Source organism: Aquila chrysaetos, chromosome 24, assembly GCF_900496995.4.
Source record: "Aquila chrysaetos chrysaetos chromosome 24, bAquChr1.4, whole genome shotgun sequence".
In the NCBI taxonomy this organism is placed as follows: domain Eukaryota; kingdom Metazoa; phylum Chordata; class Aves; order Accipitriformes; family Accipitridae; genus Aquila; species Aquila chrysaetos.
Window position 1 is genome coordinate 9,386,054 of NC_044027.1, and position 18,843 is coordinate 9,404,896.

The 18,843-nt window shown below is 43.6% G+C and overlaps 2 protein-coding genes across 13 annotated transcripts in view; one reads left to right on the forward strand and one right to left on the reverse strand.

Moving 5' to 3' along the window:
• Positions 1-9,257, reverse strand: part of SLC31A1 (solute carrier family 31 member 1) — a 29,138-nt gene extending 19,881 nt beyond the window's left edge. The window contains exon 1 of one of the 3 annotated variants that reach the window (XM_030000866.1): positions 9,200-9,257. Coding sequence is in view for 2 of the 3 variants with exons in the window: in XM_030000865.2 (XP_029856725.1) it covers positions 8,595-8,667 (73 nt within the window). In the remaining variant the exon portion in view is untranslated. Of the gene's footprint in view, positions 1-8,594; positions 8,966-9,199 lie in introns of those variants that run through there. The other 2 variants (XM_030000863.2, XM_030000865.2) reach the window with 2 other exon arrangements.
• A 90-nt stretch (positions 9,258-9,347) lies between these two features.
• Positions 9,348-18,843, forward strand: part of FKBP15 (FKBP prolyl isomerase family member 15) — a 28,408-nt gene continuing 18,912 nt past the window's right edge. For 2 of the 10 annotated variants that reach the window (XM_030000276.1, XM_030000281.1), the window contains exons 1-9: positions 9,349-9,535; positions 11,024-11,133; positions 11,450-11,537; positions 12,756-12,825; positions 14,057-14,131; positions 15,252-15,350; positions 15,817-15,966; positions 16,978-17,046; positions 18,418-18,561. In XM_030000276.1, the coding sequence (XP_029856136.1) occupies positions 9,477-9,535; positions 11,024-11,133; positions 11,450-11,537; positions 12,756-12,825; positions 14,057-14,131; positions 15,252-15,350; positions 15,817-15,966; positions 16,978-17,046; positions 18,418-18,561 (864 nt within the window). In that variant the 5' untranslated portion in view covers positions 9,349-9,476. The other 8 variants (XM_030000272.1, XM_030000274.1, XM_030000273.2 and 5 more) reach the window with 8 other exon arrangements.

The window sequence follows — 18,843 nt, forward strand, 5'->3', positions numbered from 1 at the left end:
ACGACTGCACATGTAGCTTGATAACTTGTACATATCAAGGATTTATCAGTTTTTGCAGATATGGCAAGGAGCTGCTCTGTGCTCTGGAGAGCAAGGCTATCATTTCTCGACCCAGTTACAGATCCTGTACTTGAACTAAAAAGCTCTTCTACTTCAACATCCTGTGAATCCTTTGGTAGAGAAATCTTCCCTCTAGTGAACTCAGGCAGTGCCTGAGGCACTGCAGTGCAGTGATAACAAAGATAGTTTTAAGTTAATGGATCAGCTGATAACAACCTAGGCATTTACACAAACCTGCACATGCGGAAAATAAGTTCCTTTTTCCCCTCTGGCTGTTTTTCAACATCATAACCAGACTTAGCCCAGAAAAGCCAACATTTGTACAAGTTCTGAACTGGATTTCAGGTATGTTTTGAGGATCTGGACAAGAAGAAAACCACCCTCCAGAACTCCTTGTTAATTAAGTTTTAGGAATCCATTCCACACATATGATACGAGACCTATTGGTTTAACCAATTAATATACATTTTTCCCTGTCCAGTACTGCCACACACTCATCACAGAGAAACACCTTCATTGTGCATTAGCTTCTACCACATGTGAAAACTTCCTTGAATAACAATCCCAGGAGCGCATGTCACTCCTTTCTTTTCATATTTAAGTAGTAGTTGGTCTACAATTACTCCTTAGATGCTGTCCATGTGCAGATGCAGCATTTTAAGGTGGCCACTCAACCATTCACCTTCCCTGGAGGTGTCACGTTCCAGCCTGTGCCAGGCATTGCTGCAATAGCCATGCGTTGTTGATGTCAGCTCCTACAGGAATACGCTGGGACTTCCAATTCCTACTCCAGCATGTCAGGGTCACCTTTTAAATGTAGGCTTTTCACTAAAGACTTAATGGTTTGCAAGACTGACTTTTAGAAAAATACTTATGCTTTCCCTGCTTGCAGAAGGGAAATGAATGTGTATTCATTTCATTTTGCCTCACCATCTATGACTCTCCCTGAAAACAAAAGCTTGTTCTACCACAGCCAAGAATCAAATTCTTTTGTGCTTCAATTGTTCAAAACACCTGTTGTTTTGAGAAGCCCAAAGCTGTTTGAACAAAATGCAAGGTAGAACACAGGTCATCAGCAAAATCCATTCCCTTGTGTTTTTAATTAAGCCCAGGAAGCCGATCTCTGTTTCGACAGATGGTTAAGACCAAAATACACATCACCAGAGGCACTTTCCTACTCTTGCTCCCTGATCTCAGATAACAGCAAGAGGATGGAACATGTGACATATAAATAGCTTCCAGGTAGTAACACGAATACTTCTAAGAGTTCAGAGAACAAATTCATAGTCCTAGTCCATAGAACAGAGGACCTCTACATTTTCACTTTTGGAAATGCAAAAATACAATCCCACCTTCAGTCTTTGTCAACTCAGCAAAGTAGATGATCTCCTGAGATATCAACAAGAGGGAAAGGGCAATCAAATCAAGCCATTCTCTGGGAAGGAACTTGTCTCTGGAAAAGCCTTGGCCTCATGACACTCTTCTGACAGGATTACCTCTAGGGCATGGAAAGCTAGAACAAATAGTGATCAACAGATTTTTTATTTTAGTTATGAGTGACTATAAACCACTCTGGGAAAAAGCTTCGAACACTGCCTTTTTCATCTAGCTTTCAAACCCTTGGACTGCCACAGAGCTGCTAATCCAAAGCAGAAATGATTCAGAGCTAAAAAAAAGCTGAGTACTTACTATTCCAGAGACAGGTTTTCCATCTACTGACTCCAGGAAAGCAGTCTTCTGCAAACAGGCAACAAGTCTGAGACAGATCAAAGTTTCTAAACTTTCAGATAATGCTGACAAGCAGAACACCTATCATTATCTATATCAAAGGCTAATCATTAACTACTGCTCGGATTTAGCTATGATCACTTTTACTCCACTTTAAGCCTATTTATTGCCTGACCTGCAGCCTATTTCAAACCAGACCCGTTACTTGCAATATGGTCAGTGGGAAATATTTATATGCAGCTTCTCCAAGCTGTGCAAAACAGGGGTAAGGGCTGAAGCAGCAGAGATTTCTGCTACATTCTACTCCAGGTGAAACCATCCCTCACAAAATATTGACAATCCCTATTGTTATAGCCAAAGATTTCATATGACCCAATATAAACATTTACTGCTCGGACTATGCAGCCCACTGAAGGCATAAGCCAATCGTGTTAGGACCAGACCAAGGACTGGGATGCTCACATAAAGATCCACGTAACAGCGAAAGTAACTCCTGAGTTTTCCTCATGAGATCTTTGCAAAAATGCAGAGATTTTAGAACTCCCTGACCAGATTAAATGTGTTGCAGAGATTACTTTCAAACACACTACACAGAACATGTTTCAAACATTAATTTCTCTGTCAGAGGAATTAGCGTTCGGCTTGCTTTTGGACATGTAACAAAGCAAGCTTAGTTCCTTTTAGTATCTACCCCATAATGAAGAAATACGCGATGTTCTCAAAGCTACAGGCCAGTTTTTAGGAGCTTGGGGGAAGCGATAAAAAATAACAAGGCAGATATCGTCAAGAATTTCTGCACAATTTATGATATGTGTACAAGACAAATCCTGTCAGGGCAGCTGGCTCCCTGACCACTTTGATGGGAAAGCTGGCATCAGCAATTGCTATGGAAGAAAAAAATGTGACAAAGGAGGAAAAGTATAGCTTTTTATATACAAAGAAGTATAGCTGTACTGTGCTCTGCAACACAAGTGTCCTTATTCTAGGGGCAGTGACTTCAAGCAAGATCAAAAGCAAGAGTTATACAAAAAGGGATCAACTGGCAAGCAGAGCACACAATCCTACAATCGTGATGTACTGGAGGGTTTTACTTAAGGAATTCAGCAAATTAAGGAAAGTCATGCTGCTGGCAAAAAGTTTTTTAAACTACTATGTCTAACCAAAGAAGCAAAACATCAGAATAAAGTATATTAGGCTTTACTATCCGTATAGCAGGATATCCTATAGACACTACTCTGTTTATGTCTTGCATGAACAGAGTAGCACAAAAATGGCTTTACAAGTACAACCAAACCTGTAGCAGGAACACAAGGGCAGCTGTAAAACTGCCAACTATCTTTCCTTCAAATTGTTTAGGCTTCACTTTGACACTACTTGTAACATACTCCTCCAGCCTACTTCAGTCTCACCTGACACCACTTTAAACATTCAGGTTCAGTACATCCTTGTGAGATAATGTCTTATCCCAAGTTAATGAAGGCCACCAAAGCCAATAGTAACTTGATTTGTATAAAACTATCATGGCAGACAACCCAGAAGTCATGACTCAGTCTCTTGTCAAATCCATTACACCAGGCGCTCAGACAAACAAGGGAACTATACAAAAGGCAACTGAGAAAACTAGACCAACACTGTGGGTTGCATTTTACTTCCACAGTATTCCAAGGCTGGTTGTGTTCCTCAGATGCTTGCGCTTCTACTTCCCTTATCACTTTGATGTACGAGGGTTGACTTACCATATTGGAAACATGCATGGTATCTCGCAGCCCTCCCACGGAGTGCTATGCTGACAGCAGCCGCTGTGGTCACTTCCCAAGGGCTGAAGGAGAATGAACTGGGATTGTCTGCCTGCTGGGAGCACTGGCTTTGAGTGTGCTCCACGTTTGTTAGTGGTTTTCTTTCCCAAGGAAAGGATGCAAGCTTGAAAATGCAGTCAAGCTGTGACAATACGTTGTCAAGTCTCTTTAGTACAGCTCCTTTCAGATCAGGAAAAGTTAACCGAGGTGGCAACTGACTGATCGGATCCCTGGCTCTCAGTGCAGCCTCCATCTGGACACAATATGGAGGAACTCTGCCAGGAGCTGCTGAGCTGCACAGCGCACTGAGGCCAGGCACTCAGCTCATACCAGGACAGCACAGACCTGCTCCGATTTTCCCATACAGAGTACCTTCACCATTTGAAAGAAATCAGACAAGGAGCAGGTTGGATCACAGGGATGACCATCTCTGTCAGGAGGCTGACACCGTATACCTTTCCAATAGCTGCTCTTCCAAGCTCACAAAGCAGCAGGCTAGCCGGTTGGCTAACAAGCATTAGTTTGTAAGCTCAGGAAGTGCACTGCATCTTAGAGGTGCCCTGAAAGTACTTTTTAATCCTACAGATCCAAGTCCAATCAAATTGTCTCTAAGGTAAAAAAAAGCCTGAAAGTGTATTTACAAGACACACTCCTTCCCCCAAGAAGAGATGCATTAAGTGTTTAAAAAAGAAAAAAAGCCAAGACTGTCAGGATTTCTCTTATCCAGGTTAGTCAAAAGATCAGATAAATATACCACAAAGCTCATATTCCAAGCTCATGTACCTTCATCAGAGGAAGGAGATTTGAATCCTTGATAACTAATGAGCACATGTGGGAAAAGAAGGCTTTGTTAAAGTGAAGTAGCTCTCACGAAGTCTCAAGAGAGAACTTGGTGCACTCACTGTTAGTTTCATGGCAGAACAGCTGTATTCTTCTAGTTTTCTCCCAGCTTCTCAGGCTTGATACCAGGATGTGCCAAGCACCCGGTGAGAATAGAAGATGCTCAATCACTTACAACATTTTGGCCCATGACGCAGAGCTACCATGATCTCCTATATTAATTTAGATAAACATTAGAGTGAACAGATTATATGCATGTATGTCCTGGTTTTGGCTGAGATAGAGTTAATTTTCTTTCTAGTAGCTGGTATAGTGTTATGTTTTGGATTTAGTAGGAGAAGAATGTTGATAACACACTGATGTTTTCAGTTGTTGCTAAGTAGTGTTTATACCAAGTCAAGGATTTCTCAGCTTCTCATGCCCAGCCAGCAAGAAGGCTGGAGGGGCAGAAGTTGGGGGGACACAGCCAGGACAGGTGACCCAAACTGACCCAAGGGATACTCCATACCATGTGATGTTATGCCCAGTATATAAACTGGGGGAAGTGTGGCTGGGGGGATCACTGCTTAGGAACTAACTGGGCATTGGTCAGCGGGTTGTGAGCAATTACATTGTGCATCACTTGTTTTGTGTATTCCAATCCTTTTATTATTATTATTATTGTCACTTCATTATTGTTATTATTATCATTACTAGTTTCTTCCTTTCTGTTCTATTAAACTGTTCTTATCTCAACCCAAGAGTTTTACTTTTTTTCTTCCAATTCTCTAGCCCATCCCACTCGGGGGCAAGGGGAAGTAAGCAAGCAGCTGCGTGGTGCTTAGTTGCTGGCTGGGGTTAAACCACGACAATGTACAACTTTTTAAACAGATTATAAATGACATTCACATATGTGGTACAACGATGACTGTGGGATCTTCTAATATTAAGTATGTGCAGACTGAAAGAGCAAAAAGAAAATTTAAAAATATTTTCCACACAAGCAATTGTTATAGCTAGCAGTCACAGTTGTTCAAGTGCAAATGGAAATCAGCAGGACCCTTGCAGATATGAACTGGTGAGACAGAGGGAAGAAAAGACATTGTGAACCTACGTTGGGAAGATGACATTAAAGATCGTAGAAACAGAGAAGGAAGGACAAAAAGGAGGTATTTCATCACAGCTTCCCACTTCTAGATTGGCTTCTAAACCAGAAAAATCTAATGCCAGGACTGACAAATGAAGGGCTTTAGAAAGTTAATTTGTAGTGCAGCAAAATAGGAGTTTAATTTGTTTACAATAACTAGTCCTATTATTCTCTGCATTAGATTCCAGCTTCCAGCTGAAAAAAAAGTCAATGAAAAAAATCACTGGTCTCAGGTCCCCTAGGACTTGATTGGGAACATTTCCAGAAAATTAGATTGAAACAAAAGGCAATGGAGTAGATTAACTAAGATTGGATTTCCCAGAGAAAAGCAACATAAACTATATTAAGTCTTTTTCAGCCTTCCCTAAGAAAAAATTGCCAAGATTCCCAATGATTTCCTGGCAGACTTTTGGAGAAGTTCACGCTGGCAGTCTGCTTCAACTCAACTTCACAAAATTCTGATGCAGATTACTGCTAACTTTCAGGGTGACCTTCAGCCAAGCGTGGAGAAGACAGGTCTGCAGAGGCATGAAATTTTCCTGTTGGGTAGAGAGGTCTTTATAGCAAATACAGAAACAAAAAAGGAAAGGAGAAAATACTACATTTTAGTTCAAAGACAAAAAGTTCTGTCTTCTCTCTGACCTCATGTCTGATTGGAAAACAAGACAGCTGAAAGGAAGCTCCTTAGGGCCCTGACTCAAAACTCATTGTGTGAATACGGTAGATCGTCTCATCTATTTGTACCAGAAGACCATTAAAGATTAGTATTCTCAGCACCTTCCCTTCTCAGGCATTAAGCTTTTGTTCAGGGGTAGAATGTCTCACTATTCCAAAACTTGAAGCTACACTGTAAAGGGCTAAGAGAGAGAGGAATCCTCCCAAACCTCTTTTCTAAAAAGGAAAAAAAAAAAAAAAAACAAAAACCAAAAGGACAAATCTTCTTGTCCTTGCACCACTGCAAGTCAGAGTCAGTGGCAGAGACTATACCTTTAAAACAAAAAAGCAAACATGCAAATGTGACATGGAAAGCTTATTTAATTCCTCCTCTCTACTGGCAGAAATTCTTCTAATTCTCAGCCTAGCTAAAAAAAACTGCTCTAGATTAGAAATCTGGTATGAAATTAAAATAATTCCCTGTAACTTCCAACAAGCAGCAAAATCTCAGTAGAAAACAGCCATACAAAATTTCTCAATACAAAGTTGTGTCAGAGCCGGCAACTCCTGCTAGTTTTATTCTTTTCAATCCTTTTATTTTTTTTCAGGGAAGGGGGAGGAGTGGAAGAAGAAAAAGCCTGCTTACTGCAAAAATTTTTGTGTTCACAGCAAAAAGCATCACTTTAATTCTTTAATTTTGTATTGTGCAGCAGGGCAGTTACAGTCAGCTTCACCAACACATCCACAGTTATGAAGCCAACATGCATTTAAATAGCAGTATTTACACATTATTTCCAGTGCCCCCTTTTTAATGAAGGATGGGAAAAAAGCAATGCATAATCCAAAGCTTGATGAAAGCCTCAGGAAGTATTACATCATAAATTACATGAATTTGGACCATTAAATTGAACACTAACTTACCCTATAAGATCACATATTGTTACTCATGAAAAATACTGCAAAAGCTTTATTTACCTCCGGCTCAAGCAGAGGCAAGTTAAGATCAAACAGATTAAAAGTAAATTTAATAAATACTTGTGAAGAGAGTTTAATCCACCTTTGCACAAAATGCCATACTATTAAGCATTCTAAGCTTGGAATTTGAGCACCAAGAGGAAAAATTGGTCCATGACTGGGAACTCGCGTGGAGCCACAAGCCCACTGCAAACTCAATTGCAGAAGAGGGCTATGAACTAAGCTCAAATGAAAAAAAAAACGACAAGTGGCTAAGACAGGACTTAGATGTGATGCTTGCTGTAGGGCTGCAGTACGTATTCCTACCAGCTACCAACCCACTTCACTGACATTAAGACTTGCCAGTGCTGAATCCCAGTGTGGGAAAGCACATCGGATTCTCAGCTAAAAGGTTGTTCACAGGACGGGAATCCTTGATTGCACCAGAACTGTTAAGTTTTTCCTTCCAAGTTAAACTTTGTACTAAAAAAGAAAAAGGAAAAGTTGGGTACAGACATAACATTACCTGTACCTAAAAAAAAACTAAATTCAAGTGCGACACTACGACTTAACCACACAGATTGTTTTAAGTGGTGAAGACCAATCTTGACCGCCTACATGATAGAAATATGGAAGGAGGTAAAGCAACACACTATCTCTTCACCTAAGGCACGCAGGAACCACATCTCCTATTTGAAGTTCATGTCCACCTGCCGTATCAAGATAGGAACAATCTGCTCCCACTAGGAATTTACATCAAATTATTGCATAACTATCATGTGTGTGCATTGGGTTTATTTTTTTTATCAGAAACGAGGCTTTTGATCCTTTGCAGGTTTCATTCTAAGATAATCACACATTCTGCAATAAAAAAGCTACTTAACGCTCCCCCTAGTCTTTTCCCTTTAGAAGTGAAATCACCGATATCCCAATCATGCTGGATTCTCATTGCAATAAAACTCCCAAATTACTACAAACGCAGTGCTACAACAGACCTGGCAACTTCGTGCTCAGACTCAAACATCCTAAAAGTAACTATTATTACAAATTTCCAAACAGTGCCAGGAAACATCCAAAGCCAGGAAATTATTCAACCCTTATTGCCATTTTGCTCTCCCCTGCATTCAGTTTTGCTGCATTTCAACATCATCCGGTTCTGAAGCACTGAATTTAAAGACAAAGCTATGGGTCTCACAAAGCACCTAGAGATGCCAGCTTTTCAAGAGGGAAAAAAAAAACCCCCAAGAAGCATATTTCTCAAGCTACAAGGCAAAGGTGGAAAATTGCTTAACGAGGGCCAGCTCAGCTGTTTTTAAAACCAAGAAACTATTCTGATGCTAAGAAGAAAGCACACTACAGAGCGGTTGTCGCCCTTCGGTAACTCAGAAGCGTGAGAACCAAATCTGGAGCACAACAAGCACCCATGTGTCCCTAACCTTCCCGTACCGAGACCGTACCACAGGTTTGCAGGGTCGGTACCAAGCCGCATAAGCAGCGCAACGAAACCATCCCCCGGAGACAGGCCGGTCACCGAGCCCCGGAGGGGTTTCGGCTCCCCTCGGGTTTGGGGCAGAACGGCAGCACGCGCTCGCAGCAGCAAGGACGGCACACGACGACTCAGGGCGCCCAGCTGTCACCTTGGGAACAAACACTCTTCCGCCCGCCAAGCCAGGGCGGCAACTCCACCGGGAGCCTCCCCCTACGTCCCGGGGAGCCGGGGACCCGCTGCGGGCGCCGCTCTCCGTACGGCCGCCGGACTCCCTCCACACCTCAGCTACGTCGGCCAGCTCAGCAGGCCCCCCCCAGGCCCCCGAAAGGCCCCGCCGAGGCCGCGGGCCGGCCCGGGGCTGCCTGCCCCCCTCAGGCACCCGCGCGGTGCCCCCGCCGCTGACAGGCCGCCGCTACCGCCTCACGCCCGGCCCAAGGGCCCCAAGCGCCCAGCGCCCCGCCAAGGGCGCCGGGGGGGGGGGGGGCGACCGCGAGCCCCCTCAGGAGGCGGGCGGGGGGCGCGAGGCCACCCTCGCCCCGACACGTGACTCACCAGGCGACCGCCACGAAAACGCTCCTCCTTCCCCCCTTGCCCCGCGCTATAAGCCCCGCCCCTCCCCGGCCGATAAGCCCCTCCCCTCCTCACCCGATAAGCCCCGCCCCTCCGACGCGCCTGCTAAGTCCCGCCCCCGCACGGCTTCCGGTCCTCTTTCCTCCTTCCTCCTCCCCCTTCCCCTCCCCGCGCCGGTCCCGTCCTGCCGCGGCCGGAAAGCGCTCCGCTGCCGGGCAACGCGTTTACGACATCGCGGGACGGCGGCGGGTCCGCGACCATGTTCGGGGCGGCGGCGGCGGAGGAGGACGACGCGGACTTCCTGTCCCCTGCCAGCGGGTGAGCGGCCGGCGGGGCGCAGCCGGGCCACCCTTCCCTTCCCTTCCCCGCCGCCGTGACGGGACGGCGGCCCGGGCGGGCCGTGGGGCAGCGGCCCCGGTGAAACCCCTTTGCGGTGAGGGTCGGGTCCGCGCGGACGGGGCTGCCGTCCCCCCCCTCCGCCCGCCCTGCGCAGCCCGGGGCTGGGCCTCGCTCCTGGCCGGCCCGGTGAGCGGCGGGCGGGCCCGCGGCCTGCGGGGAGCTGTCCTCCCGTGACTGGATTTAGCCCCGGGTCTGTGCCGCTTACGGTGGGGGCGGAGGGGGAGCCCGGCGCCCCCGGGAAGGGGCTGGTTGTCGGTGCGGGCCCCTCAGTGTGCCGGCGGGGCGGGGGGCGGGCAGGCCTGTGGCAGCTTACGGGGGAGGGCGGGGGGGTTCCAGGGCCTGAGCCCGCCCGCCTGCCTGCAGACCCGGGCTGGGTGTTCTCCGTGAGCCCTTCCAGAAGGAGCGGGAGCGGCCGCTCGGGGCTTGTGATGGAGGGGACGGGCGAGAGAAATCGGGGGTTTTTGCTTAAATAAGGGTGTGAGTGGGAGGTCCTGAAAACGCCGGGTTGGGGGTGCTTAGACAGGGATGGCGGCTTCAAGCTCGTTCAGCAGTTTGCAACTTTTCTTGATACCATTTTAGTGTGTAGCACGGTCAGTTTTTCTTACCTTGTGTAACTTGTTGCCACTTGAAGATTCCTCAGCAGTTGTAACTTCAGCTCTGCTCACTCCTCACCCTCTTCAAGGAGCTTCTGTTTAACAAGTCTTGTAAACTAATCCTCTCTCTTTTTAGCAAATATGTTTGGTTTTTTTTAAGCGTCTCATGTGAAATGCTGCAGGTCCACTGACAGTGGTGGTGTCCTTTGTGCATTCTGCTTCATAGTTTGAATTATTCACTTGCCCCATGATACCAGGAGTAGGGTGAGCTTAAATAGGCTTAAAGCAGAAAAACTGCAAATAACGTATCGTGTAGGAATAACCTACTTGCCTGCAGCATTAAACCTTCTGCCCTTAGATGGGAGAGCATCTGCCATTTAAAACTTACTGGAAGAATGCGTTTCCTGGACATTTCAAGAAGAAAAATTCTAGTGCTGAATGGTGGCTTCTCTGTCATCACATAGGTGGTTTTTTTTTCAGTATTGTAATAATCAACTGTTTCATATGAGGGTAGTCCTTGTCGTTGCTTTAAAGTAACTTCTTCTCTGGTGTAGTTTCAGTCCTTGTTTGTTCTTTATAGGAACAGCTTTTGAGGAAATGAAACACAATGGTACCACTTACCCCAGCCTCTTCATCTAAAAGTTCTGCTTATTCAAAATCAAATGGCTAATTAGTATAGAGCTGCTTAACCTGCATCCCTTTATTTCTAAAGAGATGGTAGACACTTCATATTTGATATAACTTGTATTTAGTGGTGTTCATTATCTATAAAGCCCATGTTAAATAAGGTAAAATAGCTTCTTTCTCTTTCTAGTGCCAGATTGGCCTCTCTCTTTGGTCTGGATCAAACAGTCTCAAGCCATGGGAACGAATTCTTCCAGTACACTGCACCAAAGCAGCCTAAGAAGGGTCAAACAGCAGCTGGTAAGTAACTGGGATTGAGCGTGGGGAAAAAACCTAGCAGCATGTGTCTTGCTGGGAGAATGATGGCCTTTGTGAAGAACAGCAGTGCAAATAATTCACTTGGTTTTCTTGAATGATATTATCCTCTAGTACCCTCCCTACACCTGGTTACTCTAGTGGCCTTTGGTGACTTTGGAACATCACTCTTTGTTTTTTCATCTTCTTCTGGAGTTATTTTTTCTTGGGGGAAGGACTACGTTGTGGCGTTGCCGCTGGCCAGCAAATGTGGCAGTTCTGCTATCACTGACAGGTATTCCTGCTTTTTATTCTTTGGCAGGTCAGGCAGCCCAGAAGGCTCCTGTGGCCCCAGCAGCTTCAGGAGCACCATCAGTGTTCATGGCCACTGCGGTTCATGCTTATCGATAGTAAGTGCAGCAGTGGTTTCCTGCATGACCTGTTAGAGTCTGTGTCTCTGGGAGCTTAAGACCTAATCATAAAGGCAAGATGTTGGATGAGTGGAAAGAGACCATTGCTTGTAGACATGTGTCTGCATGGTAGAAATGCTACAAGTCGATGCAAGTTTCTGCTCAAAAAAAGTTACTGTGCTGCAGTTCTGGGTTACACAGTTGTCAAATAAATAGCAAGTTCTGGATTTGGCCATTACAGGCAACAGCATCCTGGGGTGCTGGCCTGACACTTGCACGGTTTCCAGGCAGCTCTGTTGGATGCTTATGTCTCATACATTCCCTTGTGGAGAGCTGAGGCATGAGCATAGAGTGACAGCAGTAAAATTCTCTGTCCATTTGACACTGCCATCATGTAAAAACGCATTTGCCCTGGATCTGTCAAAAGAACAGTTTTCAACTCAAACTCGGTAACGTATGCTCCTGTAATCTGTGGGCAAGCAATACAGTTGCAATGTCTTTAAGCTAAGAAAGGCTGTGTCGTGGTTTAACCCCAGCCAGCAACTAAGCACCACGCAGCCGCTCACTCACTCCCCCCCCACCCAGTGGGATGGGGGAGAAAATCGGGAAAAGAAGCAAATCCACGGGTTGAGATAAGAACAGTTTAATAGAACAGAAAAGAAGAAACGAATAATGATAATGATAACACTGATAAAATGACAACAGCAATAATGAAAGGATTGGAATGTACAAATGATGCGCAGTGTAATTGCTCACCACCCACCGACCGGCACCCAGCTAGTCCCCGAGCGGCGATTCCCCGCCCCCACTTCCCAGTTCCTATACTGGATGGGACGTCACATGGTATGGAATACCCTGTTGGCCAGTCTGGGTCAGGTGCCCTGGCTGTGTCCTGTGCCAACTTCCTGTGCCCCTCCAGCTTTCTCGCTGGCTGGGCATGAGAAGCTGAAAAATCCTTGACATTAGTCTAAACACTACTAGCAGCAACTGAAAACATCGGTGTTATCAACATTCTTCTCATACTGAACTCAAAACATAGCACCGTACCAGCTACTAGGAAGACAGTTAACTCTATTCCAGCTGAAACCAGGACAGGCTGCCTAACATTTTAGTCATGAGGAGAGGGACCTGAACTCTAAAGAAGAAAACCTCAGCAGCAGTAGAGGGAAGTCTGAGGCAGGGACGGTTCTACAGCTGAATATCTAACTTGTCTTCCAGTACAAATGGGCAGTACTTGAAGCAAGGCAAGTATGGAGCAGCTGTAGTGGGGAACCATGCTACTAAAGAGGTGAGAAACATTTCTTTTTCTCAGAGCTCACCAAATTGTCTTTGCTTTTGATGTTGGAGGTCTTAGTTCCACTGATTGTTACACCTTCAGCCATTTACCTTGGTGACATCTTTCTTTTCTGCAATCCACGAGTTTGTAAGATCTCTTACAACTTGTGCCTGAAATATTTTGCAATGTTTCAGGTACTGCACCTTTTCTAATGTTTCTGGAAGTGATTTTGATGTTTATTCAGAATGTCTTTGACAACTGGATCACAAATCTGCATGTGGAAATCAATATATAGCAAAAGTTTGTCCAACAGTACAGAGATGCTTTGCTTAAGTTTTGTTATTTTGGTACCAAAAATATATCTCCTTCCCAAGTACTCCTCTAAGAAAATGGCACCAAGGTGCCCAGTAAATTGGTGTGTTTAAAAGATACTTTGAATACTCTGATCTGTCCTTGATTTTGGTGTTTATGGTGTTTCCTAATGTTCAGTTCCTAATTCATGTTGCCTCACTATGTTGCTTCTGCTTTGAGAAGAACAAAAAAACCCAGTAGTTTGGTAAACTAATTCCTGAGTCACAGATCTGAGAAGTGTTCAGGTGTGGCATTCGTGGGGGAGCTGGGAAGGACAGGACTTGCCGAAGGAAGGTAATGCAGCCTTTCTCAGGCTGCCTTTGTAATATCGAAACCTGCAGAGCTGGGAACAGTTAACAGATTGCTCCCAGTTCACCACCCAGCTGTGTTGAGTGCAGGTGCATAAAAGAAAGCACTTTTCCGTAGTGGATTGTGTCTAGTACAGCCAAATACATCAATATAATGTTATATCTGCATTGTTTAGTACATGGAAGGCTCCCTCCAACTTATTATTACTCAATCTGTTACGTTGTTTTATGCCTGTATGCTATGTATTCTGAGTCTTATGTATCGAAGGGTTAGTGCACCATCTTTTCACACAGTAGCTGCAAAAAAAATGTGGAATTAGTCAAAGCATCTTGCTTATTGCAAACTAATTAGTTTGAATTGCTTGATTCCTGTAGCTAAATAAAGCTTGCATATTTTCAAGGGTTTTTAAGAGGTGTTACAAAATTGTGTGAAGTATTTTTGCTATGAAAAATGCTGCTGCAAGGTGTATTTGACAAATACTGTAGCCTTAGGCTCAGAATTTGACAAAATACGTTAGAACTTAAGACGTTATGAGTTTGTGCTTTTTGTTCTTTTTCCCTACCCAATTCGTTGTGGAATCCAGTACAGAATCCTCCTTTACATCAGTCAGCAGCAACAGATCGCGACTGCAAGGATCCATCCGGGCTTCATACTCACAGTAAGACTCTGGATTAGAAAAGCATTCAGTGATCTGTATTGTTTACAGCAAACAGAAGTTGACTCTGAAATGCTTTCTTAAGCCTTAGTTTATAGCCTTTGAGATCAAACAACTGACTGACACAGCAAGAAGTGTCACAGTGCCTGGAAGCACTGTTCTGCTCCTCCTCCTCCTGTGTATTGCACAAGACTTGCATCTGCCTTTTGCAGAGCACTTCATCAGTAGATTTCACAATGCAAGTTCGTATGCTGTAGGAGGTGTGTTATTACCTCTAGATCACAGAAGAGATGTTTTGAGTTTTGCAGTCCTACAATGGATAGAAACAGAACAAAATTCCTTTTGCTAATAATTTGTAGTTAAGTGAGTGAGAGACTAGAACTGAGCAAGCAGAAGGAAATGATAGCAAGGAAATGTTTTCTCTCAGAAATTTGACACTCAACACTTTCCTGCTGATAAGAACAATTTGGAGCATTGTAAGTCCTAAAACAGGATCTCTCAGGAAGTTCTGTTTTCTGCCAGTTTTACAGAAAACTGGTGTGTTGATTTTTTTTTTTTTAGCTTGTCATCAGGTGACATAAAATTTCTTGGTTTGACAGACAGAAATTTTACTCTGAAATAGTAGAATTTCAGTCCAAATTTCTGACCAGGATGCTAGCTTGCTCTTTAGTTTTATTAGCGCATTTTGAAAGATTGATGGGTTGTGTATTCAGCTTCTGGTGACACGGATTTTTAGAAGTGAGGAAGGAATGACTTCTCCAATTGATTCTGGATGTGTAAATATAATTAATACTTATGAAAAGAAGATTACTTACACTTAAAAATCTTAGTATGTATTATAGAACCTAGCTTCAAAGAAGCTTGTGAAAGCTGCAGCATCTATGAAGAACTTAATATTTGCTCAAGTATTTGAGTTATAGTAGTTCTTCCATGATAATGAGCACATAAATAAAAGCTAATTTGTGCATTCTGACCTTGGGTAGTAATACAGCAGGATTCTTCCTCTGCCTCTGCTTAATTTCAGTAGCTCTTATTTTAAGCTTCTTTTGGATGTGGATTTTTTTTTAATGTAGTTGAATGCATCTTTTCATGTATAACACAGGACTGATTTCCTTTCCCACAGGTTCAACCCAACAATTACAGTACGTTCTATGATGATCAGAGACAAAACTGGTCCATCATGTTTGAGTCAGAAAAGGCAGCAATGGATTTCAGTAAACAGGTAACTACTTACTCTGTGCGAGGTGTGACTTGCTGGCTTGTTTAAAACAACAGCCAAATCAAGATGTATCTCTGAGAGCACCTTAGTGCTGAAAGGTTCTAAGTCAGTTGTACTTTTTCACTGAAGTTCAGCTTTGAGTATCTGCCTGACTGTGATTGATTGAGGCAGATCTGTGATGAGCCTGAGTCTTGTTCATTAGATACAGGCCTCTGAGGCAGGGAGCCTGTTACTTCTGACGGGATTTTTGATCAAGATTCTCAAGTACTGTAAGACCAATGGTTCTGTAGAGCAGAGGGTATTTACTCAGCAAAATTCAGCACAAGGAAACATGGAATGCCTCATAAGTGCATCTATAAGCAGGGCTTGATCAGTACAGTAAGAAATGCATCAGATCTGTAATGAGTTGTAGTGGAACTTGCCGCTCTGTTTTAATGGCCAGAGACATTGACAGGCTTTCCTTCTGCAGGTATGCATTGCCAAATGCAACAGCTCCCCAGTGCTTGATTCAGTCCTCTACCAGGATCTCCTTCTTGGAGAAGGGCAAGGAGTAGAAGGAGGAGACTCTCTGGAGATTGCCTATACGGGTTGGCTGTTCCAGAACAACGGGCTTGGACAGGTAAAGACATTTCTGCAACCTCCTGTTACTAAGTGAGTGTGACAGTCCCTGGAAGGGACTTGCCGCATCTAGCATAGTATTGGTGCTGATGTTAAAGGTATTTTTTCAGTCGCTTATGGCACCATAAGTGAGGTCATGTGTGTTACCTATAGAATAATAAGGGATTCCATTACTGTTCAGGAGGAGGCAACTGAAATGCTTTTAACTTTCATAGGCACTCTCACACATAAATATTAATGGAAATGGTGAGAGGGGACAGTGAAGCTAGCTATGTTCCTTTGCAAACAGCTTGAGGAAGTGATAAGAAGGGCCTTGTCTGACACAAAGCACATCTCCAAATATTAAAAGAATGAGATTGCTTTTACAGCAATCTTCTACGTCTGTATCCAATCCAGTTTGCTAACAAGCAAAAGAAATTCTTTCATGTTTCAATACCTTTAAAATACTTCTGCTGGTTTTATTATTAGCAAAAATCATGGCAAAGGGTTTTGCATTTGCATCCATCTGCAGTTGAATCTTTTTGCTATGAAAAAGGGCTTTCTGTTTTTCATTTTTAGGGGATTTTTTGTTTGTCTTGGTCTGTCTGGCATGCTTCTCTCTATGTACCAATGGTACATAGCAGAGCTTACTTCTAATCTCCTGAAGGAGTTGTTCAGCTGCATATGTCTTAGTTTAATGTACAAAACTTCTAGACAGTTGTTTGCTGCTTGATGTAAGCCTGTTGCATAGTGTTTTACTTGGCCCAATCCTTTCCTGACCATCAAGCTCAAAGCAGTTTTAAAGTCCGAGTCTCCAGCTATCATTCACTTTAAGAAATTGTACTGTGCAATGGACTAGAAGCTGTAGCAATGCTCTGGCTTACGTCTGTTAAGAATTAGTTTTGGCAGTAGCAGAATGGGAAATAGCACATAAGAGATTGTAGGAGTTTATGGAATGTGTAAAGCAGCGTTCAGAATCTTGAAACAATTGGGAAATCCATGTATTTTGTGTTTTTGTTCTTCAACTCTCTAGGTGTTTGACTCGAATGTTAACAAAGACAAGCTGTTACGGCTAAAGCTGGGATCTGGAAAGGTCATTAAGGTAGAACTTCTGGCACTTTCATTATAATAATTGAAGTCTTAGAGCTTTGAATTACTGAAGATCTTGTTCAGGATTCATATATGCTATTTCTGTTTCATGTTTCATTTGATAGGAAACACTCTGTAACAGCGACTCACTCAAACTTTATTTTCTTCTTAATTTGCACAATATAGCCCACTCCCAGTGGCAGTGTTAGAAAGAAGTTGTCCTGTTCGGTAAAAAGGAAGCTTCCTGTTTTGAAGAGCTGGCGGGGGTTTGTCTTTGTTTTTCTGGAAGTCACTTAATCCATTAACTTGTTCTCAGGGAACTTTATTTCTAAAGGAGGATTTCAATTTGAGAAGAGCTTCAGATTCCTCCCCACTCGTGCCTCAGAAGCAGAGCATCAGACAGCTCTGATACAACACCTGGGAGAAGGGCATGGGAGGGTGAAGACAACTGACAAGTTTTAGGATGGTCTAGTAAAATATAAATACTACTGCCTAGAGTGGTTTTACCCTCTAAGTCAAATTGTGAGGGTGTTGGCCATGGAATAATTTTTCAGTCCAGGTGGTGTGATACACCCTGATGTTATTGCATAAAATCAGGCTGTGAGTCAGAGATGCTTTTGTTCAAGTCACTTCCATTACCCGAGTAATTCATATATGATCTGTTACAAATTGTCCTTTATTGAAGATGCACTGTTTTTCTACTTTATTTGTTTTAACGTGTATCTTCTTATTAATGTTGTCTGGGTATAGTAGTCATCCTGTTAAATGCTGGCATCCATTTGACAGTTTGCATTGCTCTGACTTCTAAATCTCCTTTGCTACAGCTGTTTTCTGTGGGTCATTGTAAATCTAACTGTAAGAATTCGGAAGTGATCTCTCAGTGACGTGGAGTCCTGTTCTTTCCCAGAAGGCTGAGAAAGGTCACCATTGTGTGCCCTCCAAGCCACCCGCAGCTGCAGAATTTGTGCACGCAGCACAGCATGCAGTTCTTTTCTCCAGGATATCAGTGTGATCTGTGATAGCTCCTTAAGTTAGATATTTAAAACTTGAACCAGGTTTCTGGAACCGTACGGAGACCTGGAAGACTCCAGCCTTCATGTTAGAGATTGCTGTATCTGTCTGGTTTCATTATGAACATGTTGGGAGCTGCATCTTTATTCTTAAGTTAATGTTGCAATTTATAACTGGCCATTAAGATTTGTTGTAAGATGAATGTGCTGCAGACTGAAAATAAATAGGGTATTACAAGAATCTCTCTATATGTGTTTTGGAATCTTATGTAACTGGTGCCTGAAGCTGTCTTAATCAGTGTAATTAAAAGAAACTGTAATGTCACTGATCAGACTGTTTACTTTCTCTTCTATTGTGTCTCTGAAAACCAAAGGGCTGGGAAGAAGGAATGATGGGGATGAAGAAAGGAGGGCGAAGGTATCTCATCATTCCTCCGGCATGGGCCTATGGGGCTCAGGGAGTGGCTGGCCGTGTCCCTCCAGACTCTACTTTAGTTTTTGAGGTGGAAGTTAAGCGGGTGAGTGTCTTCTGCCAAATGTTTATTTTATATCTGCTTTGTGGCTGTTGGGTGGCAGCGCCTGTCTGCAAGGTGAAAACCTGCTGTTGGCATGAGAACTACAGCTCAGAAACTGTTATAAACCAAATACCTCAGGACGATACATATCTTTAATTTTAAAAAAAAAAACAAAACCCTAAACCCAAAAAACCCCTCTAGGCTGTTTACTAAGACATGTCTATTCTAACTGTCTTGGGATCTTTTCATTGTCTTATTTGAGTCACTTGGGAAAACAAAATAGTC